This window comes from Leucopleurus acutus, assembly GCF_964270905.1.
Source record: "Leucopleurus acutus genome assembly, chromosome: 18".
Classification (NCBI taxonomy): domain Eukaryota; kingdom Metazoa; phylum Chordata; class Mammalia; order Artiodactyla; family Delphinidae; genus Leucopleurus; species Leucopleurus acutus.
In genome coordinates this window covers 971,926-986,218 of record NC_139160.1, presented here as the reverse complement: position 1 = coordinate 986,218, position 14,293 = coordinate 971,926, and the positions used below count along the sequence as shown (strand labels likewise).

At 44.1% G+C, this 14,293-nt stretch overlaps 1 protein-coding gene across 1 annotated transcript in view; it reads right to left on the bottom strand.

The window, feature by feature from the left end:
* The window catches only part of IFT88 (intraflagellar transport 88), a 76,456-nt gene extending 66,751 nt beyond the window's left edge, over positions 1-9,705 (bottom strand). The window contains exons 1-2 of the mRNA XM_082859729.1: positions 9,636-9,705; positions 3,292-3,387 (exon numbers count right to left, since the gene is read on the bottom strand). Of these exons, the coding sequence (XP_082715855.1) occupies positions 3,292-3,381 (90 nt within the window). The 5' untranslated portion in view covers positions 3,382-3,387; positions 9,636-9,705. The remainder of the gene's footprint in view (positions 1-3,291; positions 3,388-9,635) is intronic.
* Between the last annotated feature and the right edge of the window lie 4,588 nt (positions 9,706-14,293).

Genomic DNA, 14,293 nt, shown 5'->3' with positions numbered 1-14,293 from the left:
CAAATCCCCCTCACACTGTACAAAATGCCAAAGCCCCTTCCCCCCTCGGGGAGAGGAGTAATGACAATGTCAGTCAAGTTTAAGGCCATTTCACTGGCTACTGTTCAAATGGGTGCTATCAACACACGTGGTTAAAAGATCAAGTCTGCAAGGATATGGCCTTTCTACTGTTTCTCTTTTCCAAGCAGCTGGAGCAGTAGGAACAGAGAATCACCCCCATCCTTTTTCCGTCTCTCCCTCCCCTCTCTTCTTCCGTATTCTGGACCATGGCTAGGAGCCTTACCTGAGAAAACCTTAGGACAGAAAAGGCTGTATCCTCTCCCAGAAATGGGGCAAACACTTGCTCTGGTTTCATCTCTGCTTGCCCAAGTGAAAATGGCTTTTCATCTCACGGGAGAGGTAAAGTCTGAGATTCAGACTAGAGCCAGCCTAGGCTCCAGCGGGTCCAACCTGTGATGCCACTTGGAACCAAAGCCTCCGTTGAAATAAAACGTTACTATGCTTTGCTGATTCCTGACCTATGCTTACCTTCTCCCTGAGGAATCTGAGGAAAGTAACATTAGTCAAGTGCAAGATACCAGTGTTTCCGAGTTTCCTGGACAAAATGCCATTGTAGCCTCTCTCAAAAGCACCAAGCCTCGCCAGCTGCCAGTCTAAGCAGCCTTTGTCCCCCGTCTCTTCAGCAGCACAGGTTCGGCTCTAGCCCTCCAGACATCTGTGCTCAGTTCTCACACTCACCTCTGATTTACTGCAATCTACTTCCCACAGAAACATACTTGCTGATTATTAAAAAACAAACACAAACAATACACAAAAAATGGAGTCGATATCAATTAGCTTTTTAAAACCTTGGAGACAATTAAAGTAAAACGTTTGTATAACCAAAATGCTAATACAATGTACTTTAAATGTGATTATGTACAAGGATTCTTCTTTACTTTTACTTCAAATACTCTTCACAATCTTCCATATCAACTACATAAAATGAAGTAAGTACACAAGTCTCAGCCATAGAAACCAGGCAACTTTCACACGAAGCACAAAGCCACGGGCTGCCTTTGAAATAATTATACTACCTTGGCACATCTTTTAGGAAAAGCCTTCCAATATTGCTCAATTATTAGTAAGATTTGATTAATCAGCTCAGTGAAGTCTCGATGACAAACTAAACACTGTCAACAAATTCTCCATTACAAATACCAAATCAACACAATTTTTGTCATTTTTTTCTTTGTTCATGATTTGATTAACAATTTGCATAATCTATAACACCTTAGCAACTGTTTCAAGAAATTCAGCTATATATTAATTTACACCAATTAATTAAAATAAAAGAAAACCACGGGTAAACCAAATTTTTTATTTTACTGTGTGATTTATTTTTGTGTATGATATTCTGAACATTTGCTTCAAGTTAAATAATGAAGCCACAGTGTGATGACCTGAAGAGTTAGGAAGTTTCTCTGATGTTTTTAAGAATGATCATGATGATATATTAATTCCACTTGTGGGACTCTCCCCAAGGAAATGTTTGATCACAATAGAGAAAATTATTTATGCATAAAATTGCTCATTGTGCTATTGTTATTAATAGCGGCAGAAAACTATAAATAATTATCCTGTAGTCAGAAAATAATCAACTGTATATAGTCGGTATTATGCAGCCATTAAAATTATATTTAAATCTTTAGGACCATGAAACTTTGTTTATGATGTAGCCAAATGTAAATAAGCAAACAGAAAAGTAAACATTAGTTCAATTCCAAACATGTTAAAAGAAAATTGTATGTGTGTGCATGAACGAAAGACAAAGCAACAAAATGTTAACCGTACTCATTTCTGACTGCTGGGTAAATTATGGGTAATTTTGTTTTTCAACAATGAGCACATATATATTTTTTTTATACATATAACTTTTACAACTGGGAGAAAGGGGGAGATTCAATGGTTTTCATAATTTATACTAGCTTAGGAAAATGTCCATGCTTTAATACAAATTTTTAAAAACTAGTCTATGTAATCATATCCGTGTAAGTGTTTGTATACAGGGACGGAAGAACCTGAATATATTAAAAGACAAGGGAATACAGCAAAACATCGGGTGATATATCTAATACAGGTGATCTTCAGGTAATAGTATTCATGTCATTTTATTTTTTTCTCCAATCTTATGTATTTTTCAAATTTTCTATGATGAACAGTATCTCCTAGATTTTTTTTTCTCCTAGATTTTTATTTCATATAGAGTAAGTGAATGATTTCTATTTTCTTTTCTTGCTTTCTCTCTAGGTCTCCAATTCACAGGCAAACATTTTTCTCCAGAGGAAAAAACAATTCAAAAATGACTGAAAGCCATATGAAAAACTCTAGAATGAGATTTCCTAAATTAGTTTAAAGTCCTCTAAATGCTAATATTTGATTCTTAAATACTAGCAAGTAAATTAACGCCCACATCCTTCATCCTTACTTTTTTTCACACGCTAATTAAAGATAACTTTATAAAGAGTTTTCTTTGGTTTTTGTCTTTTACAATTTGGAAACTATAACTCTCACAATAATGTAAACAGATTTAAAATATTCAAGTATTTGTCTTAGTAACAATTTCATCCTGTAATTACTATACTACTAAATATTAAGCAGATATAGGTTTGTTGACATAAGCGAATATTCATAAAAGGGAAAAGGTTACGAAACAGTACACACAGTATGATACCATTTTATCCAAAAACACACAGATACAGTATACATATACACATACATATGTGCATAGGGAAACATTTAGCGTTAAGCACTGTAAGTTAGTTAATGTTTATCTCTGGGTGGTTTATTTCTGGGTGGTTTCAGAGACAGTTTCTATGATTTTAATTTTTCTTTATATTTATTTCTATTCTCTAATTTTTCTATAAAATACTTGTATAATTTCATTCAAAGAAGAAAAATAACTACATGACATTTCAAATTTAGAGCATTTAAAAAAACTGATTTTAGGTACTTCAAGTGATCTAAGTCTTGTAACTTACATATTCAGATAATTAGTACAGAAGAATACAAGTATATAATTGATCCTAATTCTTTCCCATAGACTTTTTCACATCTTTATGCTGCAATTATTACTATTGGTAGAAAGTACAGTCTTCAGTAATAGCACTTTTCTAGGCTTTTAATCAACTTACTTAATCTAAAGCATGATAAAGCAGAACCCTCAAATCCAAAATTTCCATGAACCAGCTGGTTAGCAAAGACCAATGTAAAAAAAAAACAAAAAAACAAAAACAAAATTTTTTTTTTTACCTCGGTATCATAGGTTGGATTGTAGTCATTATAACCAGAATAAAGATCATCTTCATCTGTCTCTGGGGCCAGGTGTACATTTTCCATCATTTGTACCTATGAAAAATCACTGCTGTAAATGTATTCTTCGAATAAGAAATAATTGTTAATTGAAATAAAGTATACCTATTTAACAACCTTTCTGGTCAAATTTATCTCTACATGTGTTTATGGCTTAAACTATTTTTCATTTCAAATTCTTAAAACTAGGTATCAAAACAGACACAAAGGTCAATGGAACAGAACAGAGAGACCCCAAAAAACCCATACATATATGGTCAACTGATTTATGACGAAGGAGCCAAGAATATACAATGAGGAACGGACAGTCTCTTCAATAAATGGTGCTGGGAAAACTGGACGGCCACATGCAAAAAACAAATCTGGGCCCCTACCTTACACCATAAACAAAAATCAACTCAAAATGGATTAAGGACCTGAAACAATAAAACTCCTAGAAGTAAACATAGACAGTAAGTGCCTCGACATCGGTTTTGGTGATATCTTTTTTGGATCTAACACCAAAAGCAATGGCAACAAAACTAAAAATAGATAAGTGGGACTATATCAAATTCAAAAGTTTCTGCACAGCAAATGAAACCATCAACAAAATGAAAAGGCAACCTACTGAATATCTGCAAATCATATATCTGATGAGGGGTTAATATCCAAAATATATAAAGAACTAATGCAACTCAACAACAACAATAAAAACTCGATTAAAAATTGGACAGAGGGGACCTCCCTGGTGGCGCAGTGCTTAAGAATCCACCTGCCAATGCAAGGGACACGGGTTCGATCCCTGGTCCAGGAAGATCTCACATGCCTCAGAGCAACTAAGCTCATGTGCCACAATTACTGAGCCTGCTCTCTAGAGGCCACGAGCCACAACTACTGAAGCCCGCACGCCTAGAGCCCGTGCTCTGCAACAAGAGAAGTCACCGCAATGAGAAGCCCACTCACCACGATGAAGAGTAGCCCCCACTCGCTGCAACTAGAGAAAGCCCGTGCGCAGCAATGAAGACACAACACAGCCAAAAATAAATAAATAAAATTTTTTTAAAATGTCAAAAAAAGTTACTTAAAAAAAAAAAAGGGCAGAGGACCTAAGTAGACATTTTTCCAAATAAGACATACAGATGGCCAATATGTACATGAAAAGATTCTCAACATCACCTATCATCAGGGAAATGAAATCAAAAGAGATTTCAGCTCACACGAGTTAGAATGGTTATTATAAAAAAGATTGGGATTTCCCTGGTGGTGCAGTGGTTAAGAATCCGCCTGCCAATGCAAGGGACACGGGTTCAATCCCTAGTCCAGGAAGATCCCACGTGCCCCAGAGCAACTAAGCCGTGCGCCACAACTACTGAGCCTGCGCTCTAGAGCTCACGAGCCACAACTACTGAAGCCCGTGTGCCTATAGCCCGTGCACTGCAATGAAGAGTAGCCGCTGCTCTCCGCAACTAGAGAAAGCCCAGGCGTGGCAACGAAGACCCAACACAGCCAAAAATAAATAAATAAATTTTAAAAAGAAAAAAAAAAAAAAAGAAGACCCAACACAGCCTAAATAAATAAATAAGACTAGAGATGGTCATTCCTTGGCAGTCCAGTGGTTAGGACTCCATGCTCTCACTGCAGAGGGCCCAGGTTTGATTCCCTGGTCAGGGAATTAAGATGACATGAGCCGTGTGTTGCAGCCAGAAAAATAAAGACTAGAGATAAGCACTGGTGAGGATGTTGAGAAAACGGAACCCTCATGTACTGTTGGTGGGAATGTAAGCTGGTGTAGCCACTGTGGAAAACAGTATGCAGGTTCCTAAAAAATTAAAAATAAAGTTACTGTATGATCCAGCAATTCCACTTCCGGGTATTTATCTGAAGAAAATGAAAACACTAACTCAAAAAGGTATTTGCACCACTACGTTCACTGCATCATTACTGACAATAGGCGAGATATAGAAACAGGGCTTCCCTGGTAGCACAGTGGTTAAGGATCCGCCTGCCAATGCAGGGGACACGGGTTCGATCCCTGGTCCGGGAAGATCCCACATGCCTCAGAGCAACTAAGCTCGTGCGCCACAACTACTGAGCCTGTGCTCTAGAGCCCACGAGCCACAACTACTGAGCCCACGAGCCACAACTACTGAAGCCCACGCACCTAGAGCCTGTGCTCCGCAACAAGAGAAGCCACCGCAATGAGAAGCCCGCACACCGCAAGGAAGAGTAGCCCCCGCTCGCCGCAACTAGAGAAACCCCGCGTGCAGCAAGGAAGACCCAACGCAGCCAAAAATAAATTAATTTTAAAAAAAAGAAACAAAAAAAACTAGGTGTCAAACCATTCATTCATTGCACTTGTTTCACATTTATTCCACACCCACTACATTAAAAGGACAGTGATAGACACAGCTGATTGTACTGATTTTCAAGGAGCTCAGTATCAAGTGAAGAAAGGTATATAACAGTCAATTATAATGCAAGGCAGAAATCACTGAACACCTACCACAGGGCTAAATTAAAGAGACCAATAACACAAAACGTCAGCAAGCATATGGAGCAATGGGAATACTCATATGTTGTTTAGTGGCAGTGTAAAATGGTACAATTTGAGGAAACAATCTGGCAGTCTCATAAAATTAACATATATCTCTTATGACCCAGCAATTCCACTCCAAAGTATTTATCCAAGAGAAATGAAAATATATGTCTATAAAAAGATTTGTTTAAGTGTATTTACATGAGCTTTATTCACAATATCCAAAAATTGGCAACAGACCATACCCATCAATAGAATGGATAAGCAAAAGGTGGCATATTTAATGCAATGAAGTACTACTCAGCAATAAAAACCAGTGCACTGATGACATTTATAACAATACATAAAAATCTCAGTTATGCTGAGTGAAAGAAGCCTCACACATAACAGTACCTAATGTATGTTTCAAGTCCTAGAACAGGCAAAACTATGGCAGAAAACAATCAGAACACTAGTTGCTTCTTAGAGGTGGGGGGTAAGGACTGAATGGAAAAGGGCATGACAGAATTTTCTGAAGTGATAAATGGTCTATATCTTGACAGGTGATTTGATTACACAGACGTATGCATTTGCGAAAACTCAGTAAATGCATACTTAAGATTTCTCTTTACTGTTTGTAAATTTTTTCTTGAATGAAAAGACTATAAACAAATATTGAACTATAATTAATATACATACTCAACTATTTAAAGGCAAACTTAGTATCTGTAATTTAGTTTGAAATGTGTAAAAATAAGATGGATAAAAGGATCGATGTGATAAAGCAAGTACAGAAAAATGTTAATGGTAGAATCTATGTAGCAGGTATGATGTTCACTGAAAAATTCTTTAAAATTTGCTGTAGATTTGCAGAGTAAATTTTCACAATAAAATGTGAAAAAAGTACAAAACAAGATGAAACAGATATCAAAGCAAAGTAAAACAGAAGCATGGGAGAAACGTAATTATTGTGCATGTCTACTGTAAATGTGGTAATTATCAGAGAACTGGGGACGAATTCCCAGAAGACCACTCATTCAAATTGAGTCAATATTTTTGGCAATTTGGGAAGGGGGCTGTCCAGTTACCCAAGAAATGTAGTACTGAATTACTTTGTGTATCTCAAAATACATACTATCTTTAAAGTCTGTATAATATTAAGTGCGTCAGTAAATTCCTACAAAAATTTCAGCTTAATCTTATTGCTCAGTAAAATGCCAGATATATGTGGCCACTCATAAAATTTTAACATTACTTTAATAATAAAATTATTAATCTTTTGATATAATTCACATACCATAAAATTTACCCTTTAAGTACCATTCAGTGATTTTTAGTATATTCACAAGGTTGTGCAGCCATCACCACTATCCAATTCCAGAACATTTCATCACCCCATGAAGAACCCTGGGGCCCTTTAGCAGTTACTCTCCATTTCTCCCTCCTCCTGTCTCAGAGGATTTGCGGATTCTGGACATTCCATAAAAAAGGAATCATCCAATATGTGGCATTTTGTGTCTGGCTTCTTTCACTTAGCATTTTTTCAAGGGTCATCGATGGTATAGCATGTATCAGTACTTTATTCCTTTTTATGGCTGAATAATATTCCATCATAAGGATATACAACATTTTGTCTGTTAATGGACATTTGGATTGTTTCCACTTTTGACCATTATGAATAGCTACTGCAGGACTTCCCGGGTGGTCCAGTGGTTAAGAATCCACCTTCCAATGCAGGGGACCTGGGTTCAATCCCTGGTGAGGGAACTAATATCCCTTTTGCCGCAGGGCAACTAAGCTTGTGTGCTGCAACTACGAAGCACACAAGTCACAACTAGAGATCCCACGCACCACAACGAAGATCCTGCACGCCGCAACTAAAGATGCTGCATGCCACAACTAAGACCCGATGCAGCCAAAAAATAAAAGTAAATAAATATTTTTTTTAAAAACTACTGCACTTACCACAACTAAGACCCGATGCAGCCAAAAAATAAAAGTAAATAAATTTTTTTTTTTAAAACTACTGCACTGGGGCTTCCCTGGTGGCGCAGTGGTTGAGGGTCCGCCTGCCGATGCGGGGGACACGGGTTCGTGCCCCGGTCCGGGAGGATCCCACATGCCGCGGAGCGGCTGGGCCCGTGAGCCATGGCCGCTGAGCCTGTGCGTCCAGAGCCTGTGCTCCGCAACGGGAGAGGCCACAACGGTGAGAGGCCCGCGTAACGCAAAAAATAACCAAAAAAAAAAAAAAAAAAAAACTACTGCACTATGGGGAATTCTCTGGCGGTCCAGTGGTTAGGACTCAGTGCTTGGCAGAGCCAAAAAAGAAGAATCCCTTATATGTTCCTGATACTAGACCTTATCAGATAAATGACTAGAAACTATTTTCTCCCATTCTGTGCACTCTTTCCCCCTCTTGACAGTGTCCTTGGAAGCACAAAAGCTTTTAATTTTGATGATGCACACATATTTTTTGTTTGCGCTTTGGGTGTTACAGCTAAAAAACCACTGCCTAATCCAAGGTCAAGAAGATTTACACCTGTTTTCTTCTAAGAGTTTTATGGCTTTAGCTCTCAGATTTAGGTCTTTTGAGTTAATTTCTCATTACTTTTTGGAGATGAAAATTCACTATGAGAGCAAATGTCAATCATATAGAAATGTTCATTCCAAAATAGCCCCCCAAAATATTGTCAGTGGTAGAAGACATACAAAATATTTTAACTTAAAAGCTTTAGGTCAGGTAATGGGACACCAGTGGTTCTCAAAGGTCAGTGTGTGTCAGAAACCCAAGGGCTGGGACTTCCCTGGCGGTCCAGTGGTTGGGACTCCACGCTTCCACTGCAGGGGACCTGGGTTCGATTCCTGGTCCAGGAAATAGGATCCCACGTGCCATGCCGCGCGGCCAAAATAACAACAAACAAATCTATGCTAAACTGATAGGCAAAGTAATTTTGAAAAAACGAAAGAAACCCAAGGGCTTGTTAAAATCAGACTGCCACTCCCCCATACCGGTTTCTGATTCACCAAGTCTCAGGTGGGAGTCGCCAGCATCCCCCTCCACCCCTTGGAATGTGGATTTCTAACAAGTTCCCAAGCGTTGCTCCTGCTGCTGCTCCGGGGACCACACTGTGAGGACCACTGTGTTCAACAGAAACCACCTAATTACAAGTCCCATTTAAGTCAATTTAGCTTACACGTCTCTCAGAACAACAAGCAACTTTTACAACTGGAGATCCTTTCTTCTGGGCTGTCCCCAGACCAAAACAGTTCAGATCTGAGAGAGACTCGGGGTGACCGACGCGGAGGGTAGGGTGCGGTGGGGAAAGGTGAAGCACTCAAGGAACAGCTAAGGCGGCGGAGGTCCGCCACAGCCCGGGTTTCCCGGGTTCTGCTGCCAAGGCAGCTCCCGGGCTCGCGCCGTCTGGACTGAGCGCGGGAAGCGCCCCCCACCCCGCCTCCCCGGGGCCCCGCCCCCGTCCCCACCGGCGGCCTCCCGCCCCCCGGGGGCCGCACCGGACAGCCCGGCCGCTCACTGGAGCGGACTGACTCCGGCCCGGGAATGCCCACCTCCGCGAGACGGGGCCCGAGCTCGTGCCTCCCTCACCCGCCGAGCCTTCCCGGGAATTTCTGCGCTTCCCGTCACGAACGCTGGGTCAGGGGCTCAAGGGCCGCGCGCGGGCTGCGAGCGGGGGCGCACGGGCCGGAGGCGGGGGAAGGGCAGAGCCCCCGCGACCCCCCACGGCCCCCCGGAGGGCGGCGGGCACCCGCGCCGCCCGGGGCCCTCTCCTACCTCGCGGCGAGGGGAGCAGGGAGACCGCGAGGGCTGCGGGGTTGGCACGGCCTTTCCGGAACTCGGCGGAGAGCTGCGCAGCCGGGGCGTTGCCACGCGCGGATCTAAGGAAGCCGCTCCCACAGTGCTCCGCGAGGGGGCGGGGCGACACAGGTGGGCGGGGCCGAGCCTGGAGGGCGGGGAGGGGCCTGAGCGGGGAGGGGCGGGGCCGGCCCCGGCTAGGGAGCTGGAGCCGAGGGGCCCCGCGGAGGCGGTCCTGGCGGGCGGTGCGTGGGACAGGAATTTGGGGGAAGCCCACGTCTCCTAGATCCTGATGAAATCATCCGGAAGGCAGATCACCGGCGGGTGGTGCTGGTTGCTGTGAATAGCTCCGGTGGCCGCCGCACTAGCTGTGAGCCCTGGAAGCGCGTCCGGGCAGGCAGCTGGCTGTCTGGACCCCCCCTCGCGGTTCCCCCCGGTCCCGGCTAGAGCCCAGGCCGCCCGGGCGGCCCCGCGCACCTCGTGGTCCTGTCCTGTCCTGTGCTCCTGCCCTGGACACGTCGAGGGCGACCCGAGACGCGCCAAAGCCGGTACCCAGCCTGAGTGACGCTAAGCAAGAGAACGAGGAATGAAGTTAATAACCGGTTCACATCTTTAAAGTTTGTCTTAAATTTTCAAGATAAATTGGCGGGGAGGCGTCTAAAGACACCAGTGTAATTAGTGAGTTTTGCAAGACTGAGATGTTGTCTCCCTCCAGTGCAAAAGGCGAGTTATGCTCTCTGGCGTATTAGGGATGATGTCTGAGCATTGTGCTGGCCTGCAGTTCATCATAAAAAACTGAGGTTTCCAAAGTTCAGGGCCCCTCAGCTGTGACACAAACTCACTGTGCGTGCAGCAGCCGCCTGCGCTACCCCTGTGGGACTGGGGAGGTGTGTGGGCAGAGGGAGTGTGAAGCTCAGGCTGCTTGCTGGGCTGTGACAATAAGGTCCTCTGTCTCTGACCAGGTGTTTCTGCCAGCTGTCAGGACACCCTGTTAGCTTGTCAGCTTGGAGACCTGGTCAAGTCTTAACACGGCTCTTGAGAGTATCTAGCCACCCAGCCTGGCTCAAAGTAGCTGTTCACTACATGTTTTGTGAATTAATTCCTGAACGCTGTAGAGCCCTTCAAATCACTGCACTTCGGTATATGGAAACCATTTTCATTATCTGTTTAGATCTCCAGGCTGTAAATTTGCAGCTCCCTCGATTGTTAAAAAATATATTTATTTATTTATTTATTTTGGCTGTTAGCTGGAGCATGCAGGATCTTTTTTATTTATTTATTTTTGGCTGCGTTGGGTCTTTGTTGCTGTGCGCAGGCTTTCTCTAGTTGCGGTTAGCGGGGGCTACTCTTCGTTGGGGTGCACAGGCTTCTCATTGCAGTGACTTCTCGTTGCAGAGCACGGGCTCTAGGCGCGTGGGCTTCAGTAGTTGTGGCACGCGGGCTTAATAGTCATGGCACGCAGGCTCTAGAGCTCAGGCTCAGTAGTTGTGGCGCACGGGCTTAGTTGCTCCGCGGCGTGTGGGATCTTCCCGGACCAGGGCTCAAACCCGTGTCTCCTGCATTGGCAGGCGGATTCTTAACCACTGTGCCACCAGGGAAGCCCCCTTCATTTTAAATGTTGTAATGAAGCTACTATTTTTTTAATATATTTATTTATTTACTTGGCTCCATCGGGTCATAGTTGTGGCGTGCGGGATCTTCCTTGCCGCATGCGGGATCTTTAGTTGCAGCAAGGCACACTCCTAATGCAGGGGGGCCCGGGGTTCGAGCCCTGGTCGGGGAACTAGATCCCGCACGCCACAAGTAAGAGCTCATATGCCACAACTAAAGATCTTACGTGCTGTAACTGAAGCTACTATTTATTAAGCACATGCCTACATCGGCAGACAAAATGTTAAGGTCACATAGCTCATATTACTAAAATACAAGCTCCAGAGAGAACAGAGATTCTTGTTTTCATCACTTCCAACCTGGAGGGCTAGGCAGCAGACAATCACTGCATTTTGTGGTGTTTTTCTGGGCAGAAGAGGTGAAAGGTTTTCACAGTGCCTAATAAATTACTTATTAGATAAAACAAGTGTTGCCAAGCTGGGGTGGGAATCCAGTGGTGGTAACACCTATGGTGTACTTGAGTAAACTTTTACGAATAAACAGTAACTATAAAACTATGTTATGGGGCTTCTCTTGTGGCGCAGTGTTTGAGAGTTCGTGCCCCGGTTCGGGAGGATCCCACACGCCGCGGAGCGGCTGGGCCCGTGAGCCGTGGCTGCTGAGCCTGCGCGTCCGGAGCCTGTGCTCCGCAACAAGAGAGGCCACGGCAGTGAGAGGCCTGCGTACCACAGAAAAACAAACAAACAAACAAAAACTATGTTATGAGCTCTGATAGTGGTAGATCCACAGGACCTCACGTACACCAGGTGTTAGGGACCGAATTGTCACCCCCAAATTCACATGTGGAAGCCCTGACCCCCAGGACCTCAGACTGTGACAGTATTTGGAGGCAGGGCCTTTAAAGAGGGATTCAGTTAAAAGGGGGCCTCGCGGCTGCTCTTGCCACCTGGTTTCCTTCTCTCCGGGCTCTTCTCACCACCTCCTCAGCACTCTTGCATCTTCTCTCTTGCTGTCACTCAGTCTGTTTTCCACACTGCAGCCAAAGTGGTCACCCTTCAGTGAAGGTCTGATCGCCTCGTTCTCTGCGCAGGACCTTTTGGTGCCCTCTCTCCCCACTGGCCTTGACCTCTGGACAAAGTCTAAACTCCATGTTGTGCCTTACAAGGTTCTTCAGGGGTCAGGACACAGGAATCTGTTGCAGCCAAGAAAAATCAATTCTTGCTAACTGAAGCAGAAAAGGAATTTTTTGGAACGATGTTGGGTAACTCAGAATTGTCAGAGAGGCTGAGGAGCAAAGTTTGGAAAAGCAACAGCAGCTCAGGCAGGCAAGGCCCAGCCAAAGTCGTCTCACGGGAGCGAGCTGCCGAAGTCATGACCAACCCTCGCCGTTTGCTCAGGCAAACCAGGAGCAGTTGGTCGCCCTGCTTAGCCGGCTGCTGGGGCCCTGCCATCTCAATACCTCGAGGCCCTCTTGCCGGTGGACGCGCTCTCACACAGCTATGCTCTGGCACGTACAACTTTACCACTGGACTCTGGTTCCATCATAGCCACTGGGAACCGTTTCTAACCACCCTGCCCTTTGTCTGCCTCCTGAGCCCCAGATGGGAATGCCAGCTTGCTGTGTGTCGATCAAAGGCCGTGTTCTGGCTTCCAAGGAGCTCAGACAGAGGGTGTCTGCTCCCCGAAGCTTCCTCCCACCCATTTTGGGATCCTCCTAAAATACAAAGGGTGTCAGATGCTGGGCAGCCAACAATGTCCATGGACAAACGTCCACGACACCACCCCTCCCCTTGGCCTCCTCGCCGGCACGTCGTGCCCCGGCCATACTTGCTTTCAAGTCTTCCTCACCCCCAGGCCTTCACAGCACACTATTCTGTTTTCCTAAAATGATCTTTCCTACTGTCCTCTTAGCCTGGCCGCCTCTGTCCAGAAGGCCTTCCCTAGTCGCTGAGTACTAGTTTGCTAGGGCAGCCGTAACAAAGTACCGCATGCTAGGTGGCTTAAAAACAGAAATTTACTTCCCAGTGCGCTGGAGGCTAAACTTCAAGATCAAGGTGTGGGCGGCGTGGGTTCTTCTGAGGCCTCTCCTTGGTCTGGCCGCTCTCTGCTACCCCTTCACGTGGTCTCCCTCTGGGCACCCTGTGTGTCCTAATCTTCTCCTCTTATGAGGACATGAGTCACATTGGATGAAGACCCACTCACAAGGCCTCCTTTTAATTTAATCCCCCGTCTCAAAATACCGTCACATTCTGAGGTCCTGGGGGTCAGGGCTTCCACATTTGAATTTGGGGGACACGATTCGGTCCCTAACACCTGGTGTACGGTGGATCTACCACTATCAGAGCTCATAACACAGTTTTATAGTTACTGTTTATTCGTCAAAGTTTACTCAAGTACACCATAGGTGTTACCACCACTGGATTCCCACCCCAGCTTAGCAACACTTGGTTTATCTAATAAGTAATTTATTAGGCACTGTGAAAACCTTTCACCTCTTCTGCCCAGAAAAATACCATGAAATGCAGCGGCTGCCTGTTAAATATTTTAAATTATCATGGCTTTTTTTTTTTTTTGCCCCAAAAGCTAAAAGCAAATTAGCCTGAAAATGTAGAGTGAAATTTTTTTCTCATCTTTTTTTAAAAAATAAATTAATTTATTTATTTATTCATTTTTCCCTGCCTTGGGTCTTCATTGCTGCGTGCGGGCTTCCTCTAGTTGCAGCAAGCGGGGCTACTCTTCCTTGCGGTGCACGGGCTTCTTGTCCTGGTGGCTTCTCTTTTGTGGAGCATGGGCTCTAGGTGCTGGGGCTTCATGAAACAGTGAAATTCAGTGCTTTCTACTGTCAGCATTACGTATTTTTATTGCTCTGTGTCAGCTATATTCAGGGTCTAACAGTAGCATTTGTTCGTTTGTTCATTCATTCATTCAACTGTAAGAGTTTCACCAATGGATAAGCCAGAAATAAGGCATTCCTGGCAGATGGAAAAACGTCTGGAAGCTGCACTGTCTAATATGGTAACCATTAG